At 43.4% G+C, this 27,625-nt stretch overlaps 2 protein-coding genes across 2 annotated transcripts; both read left to right on the forward strand.

Moving 5' to 3' along the window:
* The first annotated feature begins 1,045 nt into the window (after nucleotides 1–1,045).
* On the forward strand, nucleotides 1,046–27,529 carry LOC122768358 (DDB1- and CUL4-associated factor 1-like). The gene is given in 31 exon segments (XM_044024292.1): nucleotides 1,046–1,210; nucleotides 2,195–2,359; nucleotides 2,468–2,544; nucleotides 3,336–3,409; nucleotides 4,100–4,213; nucleotides 4,331–4,416; nucleotides 4,418–4,460; nucleotides 4,864–5,379; nucleotides 5,516–5,617; nucleotides 5,783–5,941; nucleotides 6,837–7,016; nucleotides 7,091–7,197; nucleotides 7,700–7,802; nucleotides 8,242–8,411; nucleotides 8,497–8,621; nucleotides 9,081–9,157; nucleotides 10,319–10,474; nucleotides 10,561–10,716; nucleotides 11,277–11,909; nucleotides 13,646–13,923; nucleotides 14,605–14,803; nucleotides 15,375–15,457; nucleotides 15,553–15,637; nucleotides 15,747–15,980; nucleotides 23,590–23,683; nucleotides 23,801–23,905; nucleotides 24,945–25,018; nucleotides 25,110–25,205; nucleotides 25,693–25,839; nucleotides 26,204–26,303; nucleotides 27,177–27,529. Coding segments are annotated over 30 exon segments (4,569 nt in total). The 5' UTR covers nucleotides 1,046–1,210; nucleotides 2,195–2,201; the 3' UTR covers nucleotides 27,215–27,529.
* On the forward strand, nucleotides 17,925–23,104 carry LOC122768346 (dentin sialophosphoprotein-like). The gene is made up of 3 exons (XM_044024276.1): nucleotides 17,925–19,372; nucleotides 19,540–19,584; nucleotides 19,677–23,104. The coding sequence occupies exons 2-3, from the start codon at nucleotides 19,545–19,547 to the stop codon at nucleotides 22,370–22,372; spliced, it is 2,736 nt and encodes a 911-aa protein (XP_043880211.1). The 5' UTR covers nucleotides 17,925–19,372; nucleotides 19,540–19,544; the 3' UTR covers nucleotides 22,373–23,104.
* Nucleotides 27,530–27,625: the final 96 nt, after the last annotated feature.

A 27,625-nucleotide genomic window follows, 5' to 3' on the forward strand; every position in this document is an offset into this window, starting at 1 on the left:
AGCTTCGTGTAATTACTGCCATTCAATGTGTGAGATATGCTTGGCGTTAAAGGGTTAAAATAGTCAGTTCTGCAGGTGCGTTCACAAACACATGTTGTTTAGGGTTAGGGTTACCCTACTGTATGGAACAAATGTCAAAGGATGTTTATTTACAACAGCGCTGCCTTTATGAAATCTCGCATTCATCAAGCCCAACACAACGGAACGTAGGTTTTATATTTTATTCCAAAACCTTCAAAATAAGTTTCAAGTTCAAGAAAGTAGAATAAGCTTAGACACAATGCAAAGCATCATATACAGACGGATAAAATACATTTTATATATTGCAGACAAGCCATGGTGGGTCTTACATATGTACAGGATGTATGTAAACTTTTATTTACAAACTTTTTTACATTATACAAAAAGCCTTGTTTCTGTTTTGTCTTTGTATATATATTTATTTATATATATATTTATATATATAGATTCTTCATATACTCCCCCACTAGCATTTGTACTACAATAATGAAAAAAAGAAAAGAAAAAAAAAACATTTACATAATATATGTCAATCCATTTTTTTCCCTTTTTATATTACAAATGTATTTCCATAAAAATATATCTCTGTACAAAAAAAGGTTTGTTTTTTTTAATTCATTAACATATTCTCTTTTTCTCAGAGACACGTTCCCTTTGCGGTTGCTTTCTTGTCGTCGCACACAGACCGTTAGTTTCCCTTACAGGTTTTTTTTCTTTTGGCGCACACCAAGAGAATGACACGCAATCGTTGCTAGTTTTTACCGTCGTGTTGGTTTATTGAGGCATTTAAGGGCCATGTTGATTTCTAGGTGCAGTGGGTTGCTTTGCCTTTTAATCTCACATGGATGCAAAGTGAAGATCGATGAAGAATAGGAAAAAAAAAAAAAAGGGATTGTTAAAAAAACAAAAAACTTCATTGCCATGAACAAACATGGAGGAAACTGGTAATAAAAGGCAGATCTCTGTAAATATCTTTGCTATAGTATAGATAAATTGGACATTCTGTTGAATGCCTGCTGTTCGGTGACGCAGCGTGCAGCTGCCGGGAGAAGTTTGAAAAATAAACGTGAAACTTTTTTCTTCTTCTTTTCTTTTTACCTCGCGCTCCTCATTCGGGCGTTTAACGACGGGCGTCGTCCCGGAGTTTAGCATTTGTTTCGCACGCGACGCGGAGGGAGTTTGTGCGCAGGTGAGTGAGCGTTTTATTTCAAGTGAGTGAAGAAGAAGAAGCTAAAGCTGTGACATGAGGCGACGGTGTGGTGTCAACGCGCTGCTGCCCTTCATGTCAACACACACACACACACACACACACGATATACAAACTAGCTACGTGGTTTTAGCTAAGTTGTGCTAACTGTCTTCTTTTTTACCGCGTTAGGTCAAACACACACACACACACGCACTCGTTTGTCCGCGAGACAGCTGTCTTGACACCAACTGTCTCCAAATGCCTGAAATATAATTGGGAACATGCTCGATATCAAATCGCGATGATTTGTGTTCATGAATAATAATCGCCCAGTGCTGATTATTAAAGGATAGCAAATATCAGACACTGTCTCCGATGTCTCAACTAGAAATCGGACAATATACTATATTGCCCCGTGTCACGATAAAAATTGCAATAATTTGTGATAATTGATAATTATCAGCCTATGCTGATTATTATTGATTATGAAATGACGGGCAAATATCGGGCTTTTCACTCGTCCTGACTCTGTGATGCCTCAACTACAAGTGGGACAATATACGATCTCACTGCGTATCACAATAAAGAAATTGCAGTGTTTGTGTTAATAATCATTGACCGTTGACGATTTTTAAAACGATGGCAAATATTGTCCCTCCTCTCGTCCTTGTCCCTTCATCTGATAAAATTGAACTTAAATGACAACAAATAATACGTAAATTGCAGATACATTTTTTTTTTCTGCCTTGGCAACGTTTTTTAAGGTTCTAAAAAAAAAAAGTACCTTATGTAAATATCAGCATAAACTGTCTCTGATGTCAAAATGATGAAGGATGTTCTCAAATGTCTTGTTTTTGTCCACTAGTTTCACATTTTCTTTACACTAATAATTCATTTAGTAATTGTTTATCATCGATTAATAGTTGCAGACTTACTCAAATTATCAATTGTTTGGTAAACTGTAGGTCATTTTCTGTCGTCCAGGGCAGCGATGTCTTCACCGACAGAAGAAGAAACATCGGCCACCACCGCGGTGTCGTCAGCTGTGGCGGTTGCCGTGGATACCAAAGCCGATCTGGCCAAGCTGTTGGACGAGTGGAAAGAGGCCCGGCGTGGCGGCACAGAGACACTGGTGTCCGTCCTCACGAGGTCAGCGTTGTTGTTTGTTTGTTGTCGCTGTGACGTGGTGAGTTTGTGCGTTTCCGGACGTTCTTCCGTAACAATGCGACTCTTCCTGTCTGTTTTTTTTTTCTGCAGAATCTCTGAGCTGATTGAAAAGGAAACGGCTGAGAGTCACAAAGCGGATCCCGATCCGTTCGATGACCGTCACCCAGGTTTTCACACGTCATCCGACGCTTTTTGTCCTTTTTCTTGTTTGTCAGAAAAGTTTTAAAAACGTGAGATTCTTGAATCTGTGCTTGGATTTTGGACTATGAAGCAGAAACTTCCCAGTGTCACATGGAAACAGATACGAAAAACGCTAGTTTTTTTTCCGAAATACTTAACATAATGACACAAAGATTGGAAAATTGGATCTTTGCAGAACTGACGCTCCAGTTTACATCTGTTTCCACTGACAAAGAAATCCATATTTTAATTGCTTCATTAAACCCGCGATTGATCAATACAAGGCTTTAATCTCATTAATCTCGCGAGACTGATAACGAGGTTTGGCCGTGTGAAGAAGACGTCCGTGGAACGACTTTACCCGGCAACGACAAATACTATTTTCTCATTGGTGCTGATAGGTCGCCAATTCAAGAGTGTTGTAAGAATGAACTATGCGGAGCAACTGACAGCTGTAAAATGCTATACTGCAGAATTTAAACTGCAGAGTATGCAGCTGAAAACGGTCGAGCAGTAGAAAGAAAGTTTGGAGTGAGTGAAAAACTCGAGCAGAGGTAACTCTTACTTCTATGAAGAAATCAAAGCAGGCTATTTTTGACAGATGCGACTATACTCGACATATAGTTCTGGAAAATACGGTACACGTATTTAGTTTAATGCAGGTAATTGCATTTAAGATGCGTTCTACCTCGGTACTAAATCACAATCGCATCGATTCAGTAGATTTTCGTCAGTGATGGTAGTTTGAGAGATTCCCTCTGTCGTTGTGTCGTTGCAGGTCGGTCAGACCCAGAGGGGATGCTGGGAAAACTCCTGAACACAATCTTCATGAATAACGACTTCACCGATGCTGTAAGAACTCATAATTTTTACCTTTTATTCTACTGTTTCTCCATGTCCCAGTACAGCACTGACCTTAGACAGACAGACAGACATGTACAATGTTGTTCACAAAATGAACAAACACGAGGCATCAGTGGAGAGAAATCTCACTTTTAACAGGAAGTGAGACTCAGAAATGTGCTTCATCTGCCTAGACGGGTTGTGGTGAAAGGAAAAATGGGAGAGACAAATGCAAATTTTAAAAGGACAAGACTGTTTGTTTGATCCCTTGGTAAAATCTCGTCGTTATTGTTGATAAAAAGTTGTGATCAGCGTGGAGAGGAAAAGGAGGAGACACTGTAATGAATGTGTGCACAGTTGAATGCATAATATTCTTAATTTAAACAGTAAAATCGACATTATTCTCCGTATCAGGGTAGCTCTCAGAGGTCACACAGGGTTGGTGACCTCTGCGGTGGATGAAAATGTTCAGCTCAGAGCGATGCTTCAAATCTGCTCGTTTGAAACTCACACATCTCATAAACTAAACTCAATAAGCAGCATAAGTGTTTTTTTTTTTACATTTATACTCAAAATTCATATTTTGACAAATCACTCATTCAGAAACAGAAACACTGTCTTCAATATTTTTTATGGATGTAAACAAATCAAAGTCTGATTTATTATAAAAAGGTGAATTTTTATGTTTTTTTTTTTCAGCTTTTGGACATGTACATCATGACCAGCAGAGATATGAGCATCAAAATGGCCGCCTGTCGTCTTCTTCTGGACATCATGCCGGGCCTGGAGACGATAGTCGTCTTCAAAGAGAAGGTAACATTGAAAGTGATGATGATGATGGAGAACCGTTGACGTTTAGAGGATAAAACAGAAAAGGATCATGTGACAGAGTCCGTGTGTGTGTGTGTGTGTGTGTGTGTGTGAGCACAGGAGGGCGCAGGAGAAATCCGTACAGCCGCTCGCGGAAGTCGTAACCACCACAGCGCCCACGCTTACAGGACTTCTGCCAGAGCCATGAAACCAGGAGGTGGCAGCAAGCTACAAACAGGAGAACGCCCCAGCTGGTGAGAGTCACACACACACTCACACACACCCCTCTCACACACACACACACACACACACACACACACACACACTCACACACACTCACTCACTCATGGACACGATGCGTTCCCTTAACCCTTTCAACCAACTGCTACTGTCACGTTTAAATGCCTTATCCTAACCCTTAACCTAAATCTAACCTTAAAACCAAGTCTTAACCTAGAAACAGCCATTTTAAGGTTTTTCAGAACAAACTAACGACAAAATGCCCTTAACTTTCACAGAAAGACCTCAACTTTCACAGAAAGACCTTAACTTTCACCAGTATCAGCTGATACTATTAAGCATCCAGGAAGCAACCTGTATCCAAGCAGGTGACGATGAACTTAATCAATAATCAGTCACTGGTTCTCCTCCAGGTTCCGATCATGATCCGGCGCCTGCACGAGCTGCAGTTAGAAGACGCGAAGAATCGCCGTCTCTCTGAGACGCCCCAGAATCTACCTCAGGACTCTCAGGTGGAAAACACACAGACCTCAAGTATCTCAACGGACCTGCAAGACCAGACTGAGGAGGACGTGATCCAGGACAGAGAGAGAAACGGAGCCAAACCTTTGCCTGACTCTGTGCACCAAGCAAACCAGGACCTGGACTTTAAAAAAACAGAGGAGAAGCGAGGAGGAGGAGGGAGTAGACGGACGGTGAAGGAGAACGGCAGGAAGGCCAAGCAAAAGCTCAACTTCACCTCCTCCTCTCACGAGGCAGAGGAGGAGACGGAAAACAGCAACGGCACTGATCAGCCAATCAGCAGCACGTCCTGGTCAGAGATGAGCTCGATGGTGATTGGCTCTGATTACTGCCTGTCACCGCTCAGCCCGGCCATGGAGCAGAGGCTCATCTTGCAGTATCTGACGCCGCTGGGAGAATACCAAGAGGTGAGACACACAAACTAAACTAAACTAAACTAAACAAACAAACTAACCTTGTGTTGAGGATTCTTTAATGTGATTAATCACTGATCTCATGTTCTCCTCTGAGGTCACTGACCTTTCCCTCTCTCTCTTGTTTTAGTTGCTGGCCATCTTCATGCAGCTGGACACGCGGTCGCTGCTGATGAACTACATCGACCTCGCGCAGACCAAGAACGTGCAGCTGATCTTCGATGCTCTTCAGGTAAGACCGCTGTCTTCCACTTGAATAAGGATGAGGATATAATAATAACTGAATAATAATTGAGGATGGAGTGAACCTAGGACCGAGCGATTATTTATTTGAACGTTGACTTTGAGGATTAGAATAAAACCACTGAATTCTACGTTCGTCTCCTCCTCTCCTCAGTATCTCGCCTCACTGATCCTCCACAAAAAGTTTGCGGCCGAGTTCATCGCTCATGGTGGCGTGCAGAAACTTCTGGAGATCCCGAGGCCTTCGATGGCATCGACCGGAGTCTCCCTCTGTCTGTACTATCTCGCCTACAACCAAGACGCCATGGAGAGAGTGAGTATAGTCTGTCTGTCTATCTATCTAGTGTGCTAGTTAGCTTGTGAGCTAGAATCTATCGCTCAATCTGAGTGCTACTTGGCTTGTGAGATAGTATCTATCTATCTATCTATCTATCTATCTATCTATCGTGCTAGTTAGCTTGTGAGTTAGAATCTATCGCTCTTTCTAGTGTGCTAGTTATCTTGTGAGTTAGAATCTATCGCTCTAGTTAGTGTGGTAGTTAGCTTGTGAGCTAGAATCTATCGCCAATCTGAGTGCTACTTATTTGTGAGATAGTATCTATCTATCTATCTACCTATCTATCTATCTACCTCTATTCATCTATCTATCTATCTATCTACCTATCTATCTATCTACCTATCTACCTATCTATCTATCTATCTATCTATCTATCTATCTATCTATCTATCTACCTATCTATCTATCTATCTATCTATCTATCTATCTATCGTGCTAGTTAGCTTGTGAGTTAGAATCTATCGCTCTTTCTAGTGTGCTAGTTATCTTGTGAGTTAGAATCTATCGCTCTAGTTAGTGTGGTAGTTAGCTTGTGAGCTACTATCACCTGTGATGTCATTTGACAGTGGACGTAGGGGGTGTGGCCTCAATAGCCCTGCAGTAAGCCGTGTGTGCTATGGAATATCATTGAAGTTAAACTGTATTTGCATCAAAATCGGGATTATTTTAGTCACAATATATTATTTAACAACAAAATTAAACTTGACCACCTGAATATTTTGACACATTTCCTGTTCATTCCCATGGCAAGTTTCCAATTTTGAAAATTTCACAGAAGACCAAACATAAGAAAAAGATGACAGTGATAGGCAACATTGAGTGATGTGATTATGACATCAAATCTGTGTGTGTGTGTGTGTGTGTGTTGCAGGTGTGTATGCTCCCTGATGAAGTGCTGTCACAGATGGTGTCCTACGCTCTGTGGCTGCTGGAGTCGTCGCACACCTCCGGTGTGTGCCACGCCACCATGTTCTTCTCCATCTCCTTCTCCTTCAGAGCGGTGCTGCAGCTCTTCGACAAACAGGACGGCCTGCGCAGACTCGTCAACCTGGTCGGTGTTGCGCCACGTGCCGTGACCATGTGTCTGTTTGTTGTTGTTTTTTTAAACATGTCAGCCCTCTGTAGATCAGCACGCTGGAGATCCTGAACATGGAGGAAGAGGCCATCATGAGCGATGACCAGGTGTTTTCTGACCGACAGACGGCCAAACACACCTGCATGGCCCTGCGCAGGTACACCTGCACCACACTGATGGTTGAAAGTGTGTGTGTGTGTGTTAACAATATTTACCTCTCTTATACATCCATGTTCTTTTGTGATTCGTCCAGTGTTGATATTAAGCCTCTTCTGAGGCTACTTCTGAAGGGCTGTCTGGATTTATTTAGATTTTATGGCTGTAGAATTGTTAAAAAAATGTTCAGTGACTGAGTTCTTTTCACCTTCAATATCTGGCAGTTATTCAACTTTTTATGAATAAGCTGACATCGCAAACACGATTTTGTTGTTTAATCTATAAACTTGCTTTGTGGCCATAATTTTAAGAGCCTGTCCACACAGAAACGGGTAGGAAAATCTCATAATGAGGGTTTCGTGTGGATGCCCACCTCTAGATTTCAGTTTGACCGACGTCTTTGGTGTTAAATGATGCTCTGAAAGCTAAATAATGTATTTGTGCACATGTTGACGCAGGCGCCTTTATTCATCAGTCCATGTTTGTCTTTTCTCTTTGTGAAGGTATTTCGAGGCTCACCTGGGAGTGAAGGTTGAGCAGGTGAAGCAGTCTCTGCACACGGCGGCAGACAAAGGCTCTGCACTTCCTCAGCAGCCATTTTATAAGGTATGAGGTCATCTTGCGCCTTCAAAAAAGTTACATTTACACACCGACAGCACCAAGTTTTATCATGATGCAACTTAATTTTATGGTAAAAATGTGCTCATGAAAAAATGAAGCTCTAAAAATTGTATACATTTATTTTTAAAATTGTATTTTTTAAACCAACATCAGTCCTCATTGCTATTTTTGTCACGATGCTTCAAAAACAGTGATTTGAACAGGTTTAAATGAGGACGTTTTTTTGTCCAGAAGTGTCTTAGTGTGAGTATTTTACTTAACATTGTTAAAAATTAGGAACACAAGCATATATTTTTAACAGGAAATGATAAAATATTCTCAAAATTAAAAGCCAAAAACACAAAAATGTGTCTAGGTATATTCAAGGTTTAAAACCCCCCCAAAACATTAGCTTCCTCTGCTCAGTTTTAAAATCCTTTTCCAGGCTTACTCGTACACCAGGGAGCAGGCGATCGAGATGATGGAGTTCCTCATCGAGTGTGGACCACCGCATCTTCAGTGGGAACCTGTGGAGGTTTTCTTCAAGTTGTCCTGTGTCCCTTTAATGCTGCAGCTCATTTCTTCAGCCTGTGACTGGAGGAATTACTACGGCAGGTAAACCTGCTCCATGTTGAGGAGGAGGAGGAGGAGGAGGAAGATGAAGTTTGTTTTTTTAATTTCTGTCCCTCTGTCTGTGCAGGAGCGACACTGTGCGTTACGCCTTGGACGTCCTGGCGATCCTGACGGTGGTTCCTAAAATCCAGATGGTGCTGGCGGAAACTGTGGACGTTGCGGACGAAGCGGGGTCGCCCGTTTCCACCGTGGGTCAGTACAACTTCTTCATTTTATACAAATGTTACTGGTTATCCACTCAGATGTTAAAAATGTCCACAAAATAGTAATAATCATCATATTTATAATATCTAATATGTTTGTGAAGTACACTGGATGTTATAGATAGTTTTAAAAACACATGGGAAAAAAAACACATTTTGTTTAAGAGCTTCCCTTTTTATAACACTTATTGAATTTTAAGCCTTGTTATTTGTGTTTTAGCAGAGTTTGACCATGTATGTAAATAAATAAAAGAAAGAAGAAAAGAAACGTTTTGTGAAATGGATCATAAACGGGAGATATTTTATTTTAGAATATTGTAAGTAAGTTGCTGGAAAAGCCTGGAAAATAACCTTAAAAGTGCTTGAGTTTGACCTGGGGAGGGGGAGTTTAACTGAAAGCATTCAAAGTTTACGGGTCTTTTGTCCTGGACGTGTTTCTCTGCTGCAGGTATGAGCATCGTCCTGGGCGTTGCAGAGGGGGAGGTGTTTGTCAACGACGCCGAGATCCAAAAGTCTGCACTTCAAGTAAGCTGAAGCCTTTGACCCTTAGTGCTCGCGCGGCACAGCTCTGTGCCGCAGGTGAACCCACGGTAAACGGATGTAGGAATAACGCACAACTCGTTATATCGAACTTTGAACTGAGAGGTATTATTCGGATTTTAAACATTTTGAGTAACTTTTTGCTCTGGTGTTTATATTTACGGCGTATCACTGAGAACTCCCCTCAGCGTTTCTTCTTCTTCTTAGATATTCCTCTTGCGCCAAAAGTTTGGCGTGTAACTCCTCCCACTCCCACGCATCCCGGTTTGATCGGGAATGGTGGGCTATGACAAACTCTTCTCCCTCCCACAATTTCCAACCTACACGGACAATATTTATATAAAAACGTTGCTCTGGTTGTCGTCCTGTAACCCTGTGTGTTGTTTTCATTCTCATATGACTTGCAGTTTTTCTTAAAATCACCTAAAAGCACAGAGAGTTCTGCTCAAACCTCCCATTGACTCTCATGTTAAAACTCTGCTCTGGAGGTTTTTCAAAAATCAAGACGATAGTGATTTTAAAACTGTAACTTCTCTGTCAATTCACAGCCATTTTTCACAAATGTAAATATGGGAGCTGCTGAAAGCCTCCTGACGTCCATCCAAACATTTACTCTCTATCATCAACTGCTCTTGAAATATGACAACTTTAAAACATTGGGCTTTCTCTGTTTTTGGACAGTTAGAAACAGGTGTTTGGGGCAGAGGAGGGGGAGCGGTGGAGGGGCTTGTGAGTCAGTCCCTCTCTCTCTCTCTTTAAAGGTTTAAAAGTTTAAAGGTTGATTCCACCAAAATACCACTTTGTTTAAATACTTCAATTTTTAAAGGTTCAATCCACCCAAATCAGCAGCAAGAAGCAGGCACCATCAATATTTCATTGATTTTTTTAAAATCAGATTGTCCATGTTAAAAGGATATAGACGTTCTATGTTGCACATACGTTTAAAACATAGTAATGAAAAAAACGGCCTAAATGCTCTGCGTTCTAAGTCTTTAAATAAATGCTCAAGTCTGTTTTGTAAAGCAAAAAATTTTAAATGGGGAACGTTGTGATTCGATTCAGGAAATCTGCAGCGATACCCAGACTTACACTGAGCTATACTGTAGTTACTCCACTCCCACATGTCCTGACCTTTGACCCTCTCAGGTTATCACAAACTGCGTGTGCGCTCCAGACCAGAGCCTGACCACTGCGGGTGCGTTCGCTGACACGCCCCTCAGGCCGTCCGTGCACCTGCAGCAGCCTCACAACCGGGTGCTGGCCCACATGTGGCAGCTGGTGCAGAACAACAACGGCATCAAGGTGAGAGTTATATTTATGTTTCCAACCACGGCGGTGTCCTTCAGTCCCTCCTCGTGTCATTTCCCTCCTGTGTGTTTTTTATGTAGGTGCTTCTGTCTCTGCTGTCGGTGAAGGCGCCCATCACAGACGCAGACCTGATCCGTGCTCTGGCCTGCAAGGCCCTGGTCGGACTCTCCCGCTGCTCTGCAATCCGACAGATCATCAGCAAACTGCCGCTTTTCACCAGTGGCCAAATCCAACAGGCGAGAGCAATGTTGTTTTATTGTCAAATCATCACAGCGGCGTACTGCCATGGTGCTTTTCCACGACACAGTTCCAGCACGACTCGCCTCTACTTGGGTATAAAATATGACGTCATCAGACTGCCAGTCACTGATTGAGTGTCGTCACTGAAGAGTCATGACAATGTCCAACTGTAGATCAGTTAAAAAGACTTTAAATTCCTAATTCCGAAATCTACTCTAAATTCCAAAATCTTCTAATTCCAAAATCTATTTATAATTCCAAAATCTGATTATAATTCCTAAATCTACTGAAAATTCCAAAATCCCAAAGAGTCAAAGCCAACAAAAGTTAAAATGTGTTAATCTCCAACATTTAGCAATGTCAATATTTAACAGGAGTCTGGTGTATTTAATGACTATGTTCAGTTGTATTTCACTTCAGTCAGTCAGACGGAGTCTGTACTGCGGGTTGTAACAGAGTAGAGTCGTGCTGGATCAGCAGTGGAAAAGCGTGAACCTTTCCACTCGATGGAAATGCCGGTTTAAATGTGACGCTCCTCTTCCTCCGTCTCCCTCAGCTGATGAAGGAGCCAGTGCTGCAGGACAAGCGCAGTGAGCACGTCCGCTTCTGCCGCTACGCCGTGGAGATGACGGAGCGTGTGTCCGGGAAGCCGCTGCTCATGGGCACCGACGTGTCGCTGGCTCGTCTGCAGAGGGCCAACGTGGTCGCCCAGTCCCGCATCAGCTTCTCTGAGCGGGAGCTCCTGGTGCTGATCAGGAACCACCTCGTGGCCAAAGGTCTCACTGAAACGGCGAGCACGCTCGTCAAGGAGGCACATTTATCCGCCGGCCCCCTCTGTCCTAACCCCTCCTGCATCACCCCTCCTCCCTCCTCCTCGGTGATTCACAGGACTTGTCGGCTCGCCGGCGGGATCGCAGCCCGTGCTGCCAGCCATGTCGGATCCTCTCCTGTGTCCACCACATCACCGCCTCCTCCTCCTCCTCCCCCCTCTCGTGGCCTTGTCACCCCTCACCCCTCATGCTCTGCCTCGTCTACCTCTGCCCTCCCGACTCCTCCTCATCCTCATGGGCAGGGCTCACATCCGGTCGGACGGATTTTATTCTCGCGGGAACGTCCAGTGTCCAATTGGAACTCAGGGAAGAAACTTCGTGCACTGAGGCAGAAGTCGGACCACGGTGCTTTCATACAGGTCAGTGAGACGTTCTTCTGCTTCTGATTTTACCCTCAGTCGAGTCTTAAACCTCCTTCACAGGACAGGATTTAATCGTTAAGAAAAACTTAAACCAATTCATTTAAGGGGACATATTATGCAAAATCAACCTTTTAACAATTTCAGTACTTATATTTTGGACTCTGGAGACCCTACCAGTCGCCAAAGTGTGGAAAACTCAGTCATGTTTTCGTGGTCACCCTTAGTGTAAGTATAGGCGATAAAACACTCGATGTTGAATTCCCTGCGCTTATGACGGCAGCATGCGCATTTCACCGCGAATGTTACCACCCCACCAGTAAGTTTACTTGGAGAGCTCCACCTTAGCTCCACCTTGTCCCTGCTAGAGTGCAGGCGAGGGAGGAAGAGCGGTATTATGTCAACGCGGAGGGACAAGTGTGCTGTTGGTGGCTGCACAGTGGAGCACAGTGTTTTACAGAGGATTTTATATATGAAGCTAATGTGCCGGATAAAGTCAGCAAACGTGTGTTTGCGCCACCTCACATCAGACTGTGGCCAGCGGTCGCCGTATTTAGTCAGCGACCGTATTTCACCGACGTACAAACACACACATTTTGTGGCGATCAGCGGTGCTGTCCCTAAGTGTTTTTAACTGATTTACAGTTGGGCAGTGTTCAGCTTGATCCTTGAGTCAGACGTCTCTTCCTGTGACGGCACTCTCACTGTTTTCCGCGCACGCTGCCATGTTGATATTGAGAACTAGTGGAGGGGAGGGGGAGAGAAAAGGAGCTGAGCGAGTGAGCGTTGTAAAGAGGACAAATCAGAAACCCCCTGGAAGAAGTGGGTGTGTGTTTGCCTGTGTCTCATTTGCATATAAAGGGACCATGCACGAAACCGAGCGTTCTGAAAGGGGTGGGTTTAGCAGGGTTATTGAACTGCTATGGTGCTTCATCCTTATGGTATTTTGACCAAAGCATGTTACTGACATGTTCATTAGGACAACAGGGAACTATTTTAATGGGGGAAATAGGGTATAATATGTCCCCTTTAATTAAAATATTGACATTAAAAAGCTGAATAGTTGGACAATTCAGATGCTCTTCAGATACTTGTTTTCTGCGACTTACTACATCCACATAAAAGTAATCATCATATTTAAGACATTTGTGAAATACACTAGATGTTTTATATATAGTTCTAAAAACAATGGAATCCACAAAATTGTGTTTAAATGTTCACTTTAAAGGGTTAAAATGCCAAAAATATAATTCATATTTGATATGTATATTTCAGGCTGACGTAGCTTTAAAAGACTGACTCATTTAAAGTGAGAAAAAAATATTAATATATTTTTACAGCAGTTTTTGGAAGGTGGCATTTTTAAAAAAATCTCGTACTGCAAAAAAATATGCATAACAAAACAATGCATCATAATCAGTGTCCCTGCCAATCATTTACCCATCTCAGGGACTAATAATAATTATTATTAAATTCTCCTTAAAATGTATTTCATGGAAATTATTGTAGTTTTTTCTCCGATAGAAAACAGCAGAGTTGTGTAAACCAACTGCCCTTTAAAGGGTTAAAAATATAATTAATATTTGAAGTATAAGCTTTAAAAGACTGAGTCATTTAAAGTGGAAAAAAATATTAATATATAATGATTTTATAGCAGTTTTTGCTAGGAACAAATTCGGAACTCTTAAGATCGCGTGTTTTCATTTTCCCGTATTGACCTTCCTTGTTGTGGCCAGACTCCGGCCATGAAGAAGCAGCTGGAGCGCCACCTGCCGTCGCCACCGACCCTCGACAGCATCATCACCGAGTATCTGAGGGAGCAGCACGCACGCTGCCCCAACCCCGTCACCACCTGCCCGCCCTTCTCGCTCTTCACGCCGCACAGATGCCCCGAGCCCAAACAGAGGCGGCAGGCGTCGCCCAACTTCACCGCGCGCCTGGGCAGCAGAGTCCTGTACCCCAAATACGGAGGAGTGGACCGAGGATGTTTGGACCGCCACCTGATATTTAGCAGGTAACACTTTACTTTATATCTGGAAATAGACACGGGTCATTGAAAGTGATTGAAAAAAAGTTAAGTTGATATTAAAGGTAAATGTCTCCCTTGTATGTTACGACACCACCCACTGTTTCGCGCCCTGCATTGCTTGATGTATGTAGACGGGGCATGGAGACATCATTACAAGGGCACTGTTGTGGACACTGTCCACTGTCTCTCTCTCTCCGCCGTTGACATGAGATTCCGTGCAGAACAATGAGCGAGTAAAGTTAAGAAAAGAAACAAGAGTGATGTCTGGGAAATGAAAATTCCAAGATCTCTGTCTCACCACAGACTGACTTTTGTTCAAGATCGCAAGGACAATCACTAAAAGTGGACACCATCATGGACGAAAACGAGCTCTTACAAGTGTTGGCACGTTCTGTCCTTGAATTTGGAGAAATTGGTCCTGCAAAGTCCTTGAATTTGATGTCAACCAGGGTGTGGCAACCCTGGATAGGATATTTGACAGTGTTTCGAGGTCCACGCGTCACATGGCTCTGCTCCCAGTTCCAGTCCTAGTTTCAAGTTTTAACAATTCATTGTCATTTATGTGATAATTAGAAGATTAATATGTGACATTTCCTGACCTGTCTTTCCCGCTGGAATCTACAACCTATACTTGCTTTTTCTTTTCTTTTTTTGTCCCCTGTGTAGATTTCGGCCTATGTCGGTGTTCCATGAGGGCAGCGGGGACGAGAGCGGCTTCACTTGCTGTGCCTTCTCGGCCCACAAGCGTTTCCTGATGCTGGGAACCTGCACCGGTCGCCTCAAATTCTACAACATCTCCTCTGGAGAAGAGGAGGCGAGCTACACCTGCCACACATCACCGATCACTCACCTGGAACCCTCGAGGGTGCGCACACACACATACACACACACACACATTCTGGTTTCCATGACGTCAGAGGAGATTTCATTGACTTTCATTGGGTGGGAACAGTCTTTGATGAAGCTTGCCCTGGATGTCCTTGATGGAGGGGAGTGAGGAAGCGGTGATGCGTAGTGTAGTGCTTGGTGGTTGTAGGCGGTTGCCATGACAAACAGTCATTGGTGAGAATGCTTCCGATGGTGCAGCAGTAAAGTTCACCAGGACCTGAGGAGGCAGGTGGACCTTCTTTAGTCTCCTCAGACGCTGGTGAGCCTTCTTGTTCAGGGTAGAGGTGTTAAGGGTCCAAGAAAGGTCTTCACAGGGATGGACACCCAGAAACTTGAAGATGGTGACACGCTCCACCTCAGTCCCGTTGGTGAGAACGGGTGTGTGTGTGTCACCAGCTTCACACCTCCTGAAGTCCACAATGAGCTGTTTGGTCTTCTTGGTGTTGGGAGCCAGGTTGATGTCAGGTGCTGGACCTTCTCCCTGTCGGCCCTGAGACCAAACACCATCTTATGTCTAATGTATTGTGTGTGTGTTGTGTTTCCCTCAGGATGGAAAACTACTGCTCACCTCTGGTTCTTGGAGCGTCCCCTTGTCCACCCTGTGGAGTTTCGACAGTGTCTTTGGCATGAAGTAAAACACACACACACACACGTTTCATTGGTGTGTGACTGTAAATGTATGGTTGTTGGTTGGATGTCGCTGAACAGCTTTGTTTCCACTCCCAGAAACTCGTTCGTTGACGATCACTATGTTGAGTTCAGTAAACTCTCTCAGGACCGAGTCATCGGCACCAAGGACCAAGTCGCACATGTAAGGTCACGACGTGTAAACGTCTCTGTCTTTTTCTAGTTGCCGTTAGTCACCGGTGGACGCTTTGCACGTCCCTCTCTCTCACACCTGTGCTTGCCGTGTGCTGCAGATCTACGACATCCACACGGGCCAGAAGACGCTGACCCTGAACGACCCCGCCCTGGCCAACAACTACAAGAGGAACTGTGCCACTTTCAGCCCCACCGACGACCTGGTACTAAATGACGGGGTGCTGTGGGACGTGCGGGCGTCGCGGGCCGTTCACAAGTTCGATAAGTTCAACATGAACATCAGCGGGGTTTTCCACCCCAACGGCCTGGAGGTCATCATCAACACAGAGATCGTATCCTCTCATAACGTCCTTCATTCTTAACCGTATAGCGTATTTCCACCGGCTCTACTCGCCTCGGTACGATTAGGTTGCATCTTTACTACAAAAAAATTACCTACTTAACATGGTCGGAGTCATCACTGTACGGCTGAGTGAAACTGCGGTGACTTTGTTTTATTCGCAGCACACACACACACACACACACACACACGAGTGACTAGTGACTTTACCCCAGACTTTTGTAGTTTTTAGGATTGTTAAGTAGTTTTAACTTATCTACAATTGGGCACTGTTCGGCAGATTACAGCGGCAGCAGTCTGTGATGCCAGGTACTATTTTTGGTACCTGGTACCAGGTACTATGCTAGTGGAAACTCAACTTAAACCGTGGCGTGGCAAGGCGAGTAGAGCCGGCGGATATGCGCCATTAGTCTTCTAGGTCCTCGCTTCTCCTCCCCCTGTGTCTTGTGTCGTGTGTGAAAGATGTCACCTTTTATGTTTGTCCTTTCATCTCCGGGATAAAGTGTTTGATCAGAGTAGAGAAGGAGCCCGCTAGAAGGAGAGTCAGAGGCGATTCACAGACATGGAGCATAGCAAAGGCCTGACGCACGAGCAAGTTGCCCTGCGCGATCAGCACAAAGCAGCAGAGATAGACAAGCTCAAAGGTTCCATCGTCACACTTAAACAAGATGTGGAGACATGGAACATGAAGGCATCCAAAATCAAGAAATCATACCTGGAACTGAAAGAGAAGGCGGAAACTGACCTGATGCACCTCAGAGAAGAGAACAGTGACTTAAAAGAGGCGATAAAGAACAATGACGACACGATGAAGGAACTCAAGCAAGACTTTCTAAAGATGGAGAAAGTCCTCCAGAAAGAAAAGGCAGGCAGTGCCAAGTTCCTGGACAAAAACCTTGCCCTGCAAACAAAAATTGAAGAACAAGCACGAATGCTTGAAATTTTACACACTGACAATAGCAAGTTGTCCAAACTGTACCACGATCTTGCGGAGAAAAACATGGTTTTCCAAAACAACAAGAAGGAGATCGCGTACTTGAAACGAGCAGTGAGAGAACTGCTGGAACATGTTCGCATCAAAACGGAGACGATCACTGCTCTGCGCGCAAATATCAAAGAGCTGCAGGGCGGCGCGCACGCCGAGAATTTAAAGCTACAGAATGAGTGCAAGGCGGCGAACGCCAAAGTCGAAGCAAAGGGCAAAGTGTCCAAGAGAGAGAAGGCGGCGAAGGAGGGAGACGGCGAGGCGGCACAGCAGCAAATGCCAACTACGGCAAGAAAATCCAGAATAGAAGACGACGTCAAACGCCTCAAGATGCAGAAAGATCAAGAACGTCACAGACAGGGATCACATCGTAAAATCAACTGAGGAGAATGTTCTACGTACGTCATTCCACTGCTGTAGATCTGTGTATGCAAAACACCGCAAACAGTGTCATTGACTAGAACTGCTAGCCCGAGATACGCTTGTGCTGGAGATGACATCACTCCTGTCACAAGTAAAGAAGAAAAAAAAACAGGAGAACGTTTTTACTATTGACTTGAGGGGCAGCCCTCTTGTAATCCCATGCCGTGGTTTGTGGGGTTTCACCGCCTTTATGAGCGGGAGTTGCAGTCAAAACGTCCAACTAGGAACTTTGACTTAACTACAGCTGGAACACACCACATGATACAGTTCTAGCACGGCTCGGCTCAGCTTTGTACCTGTTTTTTAGTTCCTGCTCTGACGAGGTTCAGCTGAGCCGATACTGAAATGTAACGCCATCAGACTGCTGGTCAGAGAGTGTTGTCACTGAATAGTTATGAGTGCGACGTCCGACTCAAGAATCAAAGCCAACAATGTCCAACTGTAGATTAAAGTGAAAAATACTTAAAAAGTCCCTGGAAACATGCGTTAATCTTAAACATGTAGCAAAGAAATCTGTAAAATGTCAATATTTAACAGGAGTCTAATGTATTTAGAGACAGCACTGCAGAACGCCGGCGATCGTGACCATGTTCAGTGGTATTTCACTTAAGTACCTGTGTCTCTGCTCGTGCAGGAAGTACTGAACAATTCTGTGAATAAATCTCTTTAAATCCACTGATTATAATGATTCAGTTACACCCAAAAGCAGATACCTCTATCGGTACACATTATGTAAGTACCCTCAGACCTGCTTTAGTTCTTAACGACGTGGTTGCAGTGCTCCGTCTCATACCACAGATTATTGGACTAAGCACAGCTTGAGGCCATTTTCTTTTAGTGCACTGTTGTGTTCAAGAAAAGCCCATTGATGTCTACTTCCTGCCGGAAGTGGCCATTAGACAATAGGTACACTGTGGTCATGAAGGGATGGAAATGGTCTGCAAAGAACCCTGAGATTGAGTTAAATAACATCTGGGCCCAACTGTAAAAGCTTGAAGCTGTCGCTAAAACTAGCATCGTAGAGGACACTCCAGACTCATAAGAATTAAACCGAAGAAATAACGATGCGACACACTTTTAATGGCGTGTTTCAAAATGTTGGTTTGACATGGATTCATCATTTCACGACAGACGTGACAAAAACGCGTATTTAAGATGAAAAATTAATCTGTAAGAAAACAGGTCATTAAAAGAGATTGAATTGTAATGTATGTTTTAAGATTTAATTCATTTATTTTTGTATTTGAATCGCGTCTTTGAGGACCTGAACATGCCCCAAAACTCACAGATTTCTGCGACAGAGCTGGTGATTGTCTACATCTGAAAGTGGTTCAGTTAATGCGCGTCGAAGAATTGGATGTGGGAGGGGCCAATAAATGCGCCGCCCCATCCAAATTCACCGTGAACGACACAATTATCCTATATGCACGGAAATTTCCACACATGTAGAAGGACGAGATGAAGGAAAAATGACATTGTGACCGTGATCCACACCCAACAGGAAATCCATCTTGGACTGAACGTTCACTTTTTGGCGATTTTACACCAATGGTATTTGAACGAACTTGTCCTAGAGCTTTTATGCGTTCATTTTCAAACTTGTTCAATTTCTATCCGTTGATGCGTTGTTTATGTGCGCAAAACACCAGGTAAAGTGCTGTTATTTACCGGCGCTGCTTACAATGGATACTTTACAGTCCATTTTTCAACCTGTAGGTGACGTGATGTCATAAGACGACACCAAGAACATGTCGTCACATTAGCGATGTCATCACGGTACATGTCATGAAAAGGGTAACACATCAAAGGACAGCGGTAACTTTGGAGCTCGATAAGTAGTGGGTGATTAACTTCAATATCACAACCAAGCAAGCAAGCCCTTCAGTCACAGATCACACCCAAAGAGCGTGGAACATTTGTTTTCAAACAGCAAATTTCTTCAACAGAAGGCCAGCAATTTGTGAAAGGATTGTAAGGTACGTCTTTGAGCCTGTTCCCACAATCATTCCTCAAAAATCGAGTCTGTCACAATGTAACTGTTACTCTCTGTTTGTAAATGTGCTAAATGTAAAATTGAAGGATTTCATGTAAGTATGAGTGATGTGATAGTGGGATAACCCTGACATTTCTGTGACATTTGCAGTGAAAATGAATGCCTGCGGAGATGGAGTTCACGTCGGTAGGAATCGTAAGTACTTGGCTCTTCATTTCATTCAGAGTGAACAAAAGCGATTTGAGAGTGTGATGCGTCATGGTAACCATCCTCTACCCCTCCTGCAGGTCCATGTTTTCAACTGTTACCAATGGGAGACGTGCCGACAGCTACTCAGCTCAGCAATGCGGACATGGAATGGTTGGATTTTGCATGGTATCTGGGAATCGAGGAGTCTGAATATGTCGACCTTATGTACCACTTGCAACACAGCAGAGGTGACGATATTTTCAACATATTCCAACACGAAGACCTCGATGACGATGACAACCTCGATGATATTGACAACGTCCCCTACATTGCGGACGACGAAGATGACCTCAGCGACATTGAAGAAGAGCCTGGTCCTGGTGGAGAGGTGGGCTTTAACCAGGATTTAGACGAAGACAACAACATGATGGATGGGGGATCTGATGAGAGGTCAAGAGACCTCGGTTTGGACTTTGAGGAAGGTACCAACGGACACATTGGGTGGTGGAGTGAATTTGATGACACTGACATAGACAGCGATGTGGAGAATAACAGAGACACAAACGATGCAGCAGTCATCGAAGAAGACCCACTGCCTGGCAACATGAACAGTTGGGACCCTGGTGACGGACGTATAGATGAGAACACTCGAGGTCCCAACTCTGGAGATTCAAGCAATCCCAATAATGTAGATTCTGGCCATAGTAGAAATTATAAGACTACTCAAAATTGTCCAGGCAGAAATGCAGGTTCTGATACTGTGGTTGCTGAAGAAGAACCCCTGCCATGTTCATCAAAGAAAAGGTCCAGAGAGATGGATGAACAGGAGCCTGAGGCAAGTTGCAGCAAACGATTCAGGTGGTGCAGTGAGTTTGATGACCACAACAGTGACGGCAGCTTAGACGATGTCTTTTCAGGAGACTTTAGTGACCCCAACAGTGCCAGTGCAGATTCTGGGCATAGAAGTAATATAAAGAGTTGTCACAATCCATCAGACAGAAATACAGGTACTGAGGAAGAATCTTCGCCAGCTCCATCCAAGAAAAGGTCAAGAGAGGAGAATGAAGCAAGCGAGAAACGATTAAGGAGTCTGAATCAGTCTGAAATGGAGAGTGCTGAGTCGACAGTGGTTGTCGAGGAGGATCCACAGCCTGGCAGAAGTAGAAGAGATTATGAGAATAGTCCACATTTTTCAGACAGTAATGCAGGTTCAGAAGCTGCGGTTGCTGAAGAACTACCAGCTCCATCCAAGAGAAAGTATGAACAGGATTCTGAAGCACGGAGAAGCAAGCTCTTCAAGTGTTGCAATCAGTTTGTCGACTCGGACAGTGACAGCAACATGGTCCATGCCAATGTTCTATGCTTTTGTCATCCCAACAGTGCAGATTTGTGCAATACCCCAACTCCTCTGCTCAGACATGCAGGTTCTGATGCTGAAGAAGAACCCCTGTCGGCTTCCAAGAAAAGGTCAAGAGAGCAGAACGAAGGAAGCAACAAACGATTCAGTTGTTTGGTTGAGTTAAATGAGTCAGACAGTGACAGCGACACGGCCAGTGTTAACTCCGCAGCAGATGCCACAGAACACCTATTGCCTGGCAATACAGACAATCCTGACTCTGGCAGTAATAGATCAGATGGAAATACTCAATATGATGCTCTTAACACAGACCATGCCAACTCCAGAGCCTCAAGTGTCTCCAACAGTTCTCGCTATAGTGGGAATGGCAGGAATACTCTGAATCATCCAGACAGAAGGGCATGTCCCAGTGCTGTGGTTGCTGAGAATGAACTGCCAACTTTGCCCAAGATGAGGTTAAGAGAGGATAATGAAGGTAGCAACAGACGATTCAGGTGGGTGATAGAGTTTGATGTGGGTGACGGTGACATGGACAGTGTGTACTCTGCAGTGGTTGCTGAGGAAGACCCAGTGCCTGGATACATGTACAGTAGATTATGTAACACTCAAGGAGATAGTCTCAACACAGACCATGCCAGCTCTAGAGCCTCTCGTGTCCCCATGAGCTCAGGAGCTGGCTATACTGATGATCATCCATTTAGAAATACACATTCTAAAGCTGTGGTTGCTGAGGAGGAAGCCCTGCCAGCTCTGTCCTGGAAAAGGTCAAGAGTAGAGGATGAAGATTCTGACGCGATTAGCAGCAAACGAGTCCGGTGGTGCAATGAGTTTGATGACCAACACAGTGACGGCAGCACAGACACCACCCACTCTGAATACTCTAACAGCCTTGGTCGTTATAAGAATTGTCAAAATCATTCACTCAGAAATGCAGGTTTTGATGCCGTGGTTACTGAGGATGAATTCCTACTGTCTGCAACCAGAAAAAGGTCAAGGGAGAGAGATGAACAGGATTCTGAAGCGAGTAGCAGCAAAATATTCAGGTCGCTCCATGAGCTTGACGATGGTGACACCGACGATGGTGTCGCCGACGGTGCCAACACTGGACACTATAGCAACAAACAATATCGTCCAGGCAGGAATGCAGGTTCAGATTTTGCTGAGGCAGGACTACTGTCTGCTCCATTCAAGAAAAGGTCAAGAGAGAAGGATGAACAGGACTCTGATACAAGTAACAACAAGTTCAGGTGGTGTGATGAGTTTAATGACACAGACAGTGCTGACCTGGGTGCAGAAGTAACTGAGGAAAACCTTTGCTTGGCTCATCCTGGAAAACCCCAAGAGGGCATGAAAGAACCGTTCCGACTCTGTTGTTGGAGTTGCCGAGGGAAAGCCTCTGCAAAGTCCAATCCTAATGAGATCAAGAAAGCTGAGTAGAAGAAAGGCAAAATTAAATAATAATTAAAATAAGTTGTCTATATGGGGATAGGGCAAAGCTGAGGCTCATGATCCACTGCACTCCCGCCCTAAAGGCAGAAGCCAAAAGAAGAGGAAAGTTGCCAATATGAGTTCAGCAACAACTTTGACACTGTTTGATAATCACACCTGGCCAAGATCTTGCCTTGACCTCAGGATGGTTCTTGGAGCGTCCGCTCATCACTCGCTCTCACACTCCACTCAAACCCGATACTAAAACTACATGATGATGCCCAGGCCTAGGAAGATTCCTGAAGGGAATCCTGCCCAAGGGTTTTGGCTCAAGTTAATTTTGCTCCTTGCCTTGACCACTTCTCCCCAAATCTCCATTTTGCACATTTGCGTTTGGATGGGTTTCCGTGTGAAGTGGTGTCTCGGCTCTGGAAATGAAGATTTTTCAGTGGGTCACACTTTAAAAGGAGGTTAATGAGATGACACAATATGAACTGAAGTATTCAGATGCCCAACCATGACACCCACAATGAGTTGGTCCAGCTTTTGCAGCTATAACTTCCACTCTTCTAAGACTTCAAGGTTTTAAAGAGTTTCTATGCGACTCTCAATCTATGTTCCAGTTCATCCCATAGGTGCTTGATGGGGTTAAAGGTCAGGAGTTGGGTGTGGAAGAACTCGACTGGTCCACAAAGTCAAACCATGTCTTTATAGTCATTACTTTGTCCACTGGCACACAGTCATGTTGGAATAGAAAAGGACCATCACAGCATAGCATTGTCCAAAATGTCTCTCTGTATGCTAAAGTGTTAAGATTGTCCTTCATTGGAGATATGGGACCTAGACCTGAGTCCACCTTTAACAAGTGTGACCAAATACTTTTGCCCATTATAGTTTATTTCTAGAGGTTAAAATAGGACATGCATTGCAGGCACAAGTATGATTACGAATGTTAAAATAATTTATAAGGGGTCGCCAATGAAGGAAGATGAGTAAAACCAACTAAAATAATAAATAAAACAAACAATAATTGTAAGAAGTCTTTTATCAAGTGCTTAAACCATATGCTGCAGCCACTTAACTTTGCTTTAAAGGAAAGGGATAGTTGTTCATCTCACTCACATGGCCAAAATGCCAAATTTGTTTCTGTCCAAACTTCTACAGTACCCGTGTGTGTCTGTAGAGTTTCCTGTTGTGTAGTTTTCAGCCTTAACAGCAGGTGTCAGTGGGACCTGAAGACCTTCCATCTCCTGCACACTGTCCCCGCCCTTGACCAGTGCAGGGTAGTCTTCAACAGTAACGCCACCATCATGTACGGAGGTAATGTCACCCGTGCCGACCAATGCATTTGTTTTGACAGATTAATTCAGAAAAATGTGAGCCTTTAAAAACATGTTGGCTCTTCTTTGTCCACCCCCCACAACCACCTGTGTCCAGCTATGCTACAAGCTGATGATGAGGACGATGCGATGGACCAGCAGATGAAGAGCCCCTTCGGCTCATCCTTCAGAACCTTTGATGCTACAGACTACAAGCCCATTGGTAGGCAACTGTTCAGGGCTCTCATTACGTTGTTTTCATCTTTTATTGTTTTGTTGAGTTTGTCTGTTAATGCGTTTGTCGTGTAACTCACCAAAGGTTTGTATTTTATTGTGAAACTTTAAACTACCCTTCTGTGTGACAAGAAAAGTTACTTTCTTTACCTCATATTTGTAAAATGTTGCCACTGAAACCTATTTTAAACGCATTGTTTTCATCTCACGGTCAACAGAACACAAAACCATGCTGCGTTCATTCTGAGATCCTGGCCGTAAATGAATTTTTTTAAATTCTTAATTTTAAATTGTTTTACATTCCATTTGGCATTAATGTAATTAAACCCAACAGGTGGCAGTGTATGTGTTTTCCGTAATCAGGACTCATTTTGGTTAAGTGCCTTGAGATAATGTATGTTATGATTTAGCACTATACAAATAAAATTTAATTAAATTTAAAAATGTATAAGTGTTTTCTGTTCATACGGTTAGGACATTTTTGACACTAAAGGTGTTAAGAGTAACTGGCACTGCATTAAAAATAAGCAACATCACAGGATGTCTTATTAAAATATTGCATATATTGTGTCTTTTTAAAACAAACAAAAAAATCTATAATTTTAAAGTGAAATGAATGGTGTTTTTTGGTGCTGGAATGTCGCCGGGCGACAAGATTCTAAACACTGATATACTGAAACATGGACACAGTCTGATCACTAACCACATTGATTTGAGTGATGATTGTTTTGCTTTATTTTGTAATGTAATGCCAGTTACTCACACTCAGCACCCTAGGTGCCAAAAATGTCCCAACCATTTAAACAGAAAACACTAATTTTTAAACTAACATCTTGTTAGTTTAAAAAGTCTTCATTATGAAAATTGATACATTCACTGCCAACTGTTGATTACATTAATGCCAGAAAATGGTTCCAAATTTAAATTTACCACCAGGATCTCAGAATGAACGCAACACACAAAACTTTAATATCAGAATGTTTTTGAGTGAATAACTAACACGTTCTTTTTAATATATATTCTTGCAGCCACCGTGGACGTAAAGAGAAACATCTTTGACCTGTGCACCGATAACAAAGACCGTTATCTGGCCGTTATTGAGGTACTCTGTTCACATCTCCAGAAAAAATAAAAATCACCTGCAAACAAATCTTATGTCGTGACATAACCATTGTCCTTTCTTGACTCTGCAGAACCAGGACACAGTGAGTTTTGACATGGTGTGTCGTCTGTATGAGGTGGGACGACAGAAACTGGCCGAAGAGGGTGGCGACGACGATGACGACGAGGTGAGACACAAGACAAGACCTGGTGTTAACAACCGTCCACAGTGATCTTGATCACATGTGGACAACATTAAGTACGACTGTTGACACCTGGCATTAAAATATGTATCTGGATTTGTTGCCTGTGAAATCATCTCTAAATAGATGTGGGTCATTGAAATCCTTGAAATGTTATGATTTTGAAAAAAAAATAATTCAAGGCCCTTGAAAGCATTTGAAAAGCATCATTAATAGACATGGGTCATTGATTGTGCTTGAATTTCATGCGAGAAATAAGTAAATTGATATTTAGGCCTTAAAAACAAGGGCCTTTCTGCATGGAGTTTGCATGTTCTCCCCGTGTGTGCGTGGGTTCTCTCCGGGTACTCCGGCTTCCTCCCACAGTCCAAAAACATGCAATGTGGGGATTAGGTAAATTGGACACTGCCATAAATAGAAATTGAAAGTGCTGGAATTTCTTTTTTTAATCCTTGTTTTTTTCCTCATCCAGGACGACGACCAGGACGACGATTCCTCGGACTCGGATGACGACGACGACGACGACGACGACGACATGGACACAGATCCGCTCATCGAGGAGTTGACCAATGACAACAGAGAGAACCGGAGGAGGACGGACTCTCCCACAGATGAAGACGTAATCTCTGTCTTTCCGTTTCCTGTCTTTTTATTTCATATTTATGTTCCCAACTAATTCCTTAGTATCGTCACTGTGTTTGAGAAAGGTATATAATAATATTTAGAAGCCCAGCCTTAGAAATATTGACTTGATTTATGTCATGATGTCAAAAGATGTACAAAACTATATTGTGATTTTTGTGTCCACTCATATATATTATTATATAATGTCCAGTGTTTTCCTCTAAATGTGAACATAATTCATAAAAATAACTTCATGTTCTGTTGAAGATCCAGTCAGTGAGATCAGAAGTCGGAGCTCATTCGTCGCCCCCTGGTGGCTCACTGCGACTGTACCAACGTTGACGGCTTTTTTTTCACAGATTGCTGAACTTCTTCTTCAGGGCAACAGCGACGACGACGATGATGATGATAACGATGACGTCAGCGCCTCAGACGATGATTCGGCGGATTCTTTCAGAGGTGATGACAGTTCTGATCTGCTCGACCTTCACAGCACAGACTGAGTTGTGATGTTTTGCCCACGTCAGTGTTTTAAAAAAAAAGAAAGTGTTCTTACATGACAAGGTTTTGTTTCCTCTGTGTGCGCCCCCTGGTGGCCAACATGACAGACACGGTCACTCACTGAAAACAAGGCTCGAATTTATTTCTGGAAACTGAAGTTGGGAAACATTTCACTCTCCCACACCAAACCCCATAGAGAAAATCAGCGATTTTAACATCACACACAGGAGTTGTTGATCCACTGCTGCCTCCATCACTAAGTTCAATGTCTCCTCATTGACCTCTGTCACACAAAGTGACCACACGAGGCAGCAGAGGACCAGCAGCTCCTGTGTCCCCATGAGTTAAAATCACTGATTTTCTCTATGAGGTTTGGTGTGGGAGAGTGAGTGTTTTACAAACTTCAGTTTCCTGTTGGAAAAGTCTGTCTAACAGTGAGATATAGACGTGAACATTTTCTTAAGACGCTGTAGAGAGAAACAGACACAGGAGCTGCTGGTCCTCTGCTGCCTCGTGTGGTCACTTTGTGTCACTGAGGTCAATCTGAACGAAGATTTTAAATGGTGAAGTGACAAAACAATACATTTGATCTTAATGATGGAGGCAGCAGTGGATCAACAACTCATGTGTGTGTGATGTTAAAATCGTTAATTTTCTCTATGAGGTTTGGTGCAGGGAGTGTGAGACGATTTTTTCACTGGCGGCCATGTTTCAGGCATATTCTCACGACAGTATATGTTTGTACGACCATACTCAAACACCTGGACTTTGCCTTCAAACATAACCTTTTAAAATGTTGTTTGTTTTATTTGTTTATTTTTCATTCCACAGATGAAGGAGAGCGATCGGATGACGACCTGTGGTTCTGACACGGACACCGACGGAGACTATTTTGTCCCTTTTCACACTCGTGTTCTGTTGAACGCAGCGCAAGTTTAACGTGAACGCGATAAAAAAAAAAACGGACTCGCGACTTTGACGAGTCTGTTGCAGGAAAATCTGGTAATTTCCTCCTGTGTTTTAAACGTCAGAGACGACGATGACGGCGGCGACGACCAATAAATGTTTTCCAGATGATGAGCGAGCGACAAACTCTGCTTGTTGTTTCTGTGTCGGAGAGAAGCAAACAGTATTTATCAGTTTTTTACTGTTTGTGGCAGAAATTAAATTAATGGTGGAAATGAGCTTTGCTTTTCTTTTGTTTTGAATACGGAAACTAAAATATCACGTAACCGCGCTTTAATGCCTGTTATTGTTTGTTTATGTTGTTGATGTGACAA

Source organism: Solea senegalensis, linkage group LG4, assembly GCF_019176455.1.
Source record: "Solea senegalensis isolate Sse05_10M linkage group LG4, IFAPA_SoseM_1, whole genome shotgun sequence".
Classification (NCBI taxonomy): Eukaryota; Metazoa; Chordata; class Actinopteri; order Pleuronectiformes; family Soleidae; genus Solea; species Solea senegalensis.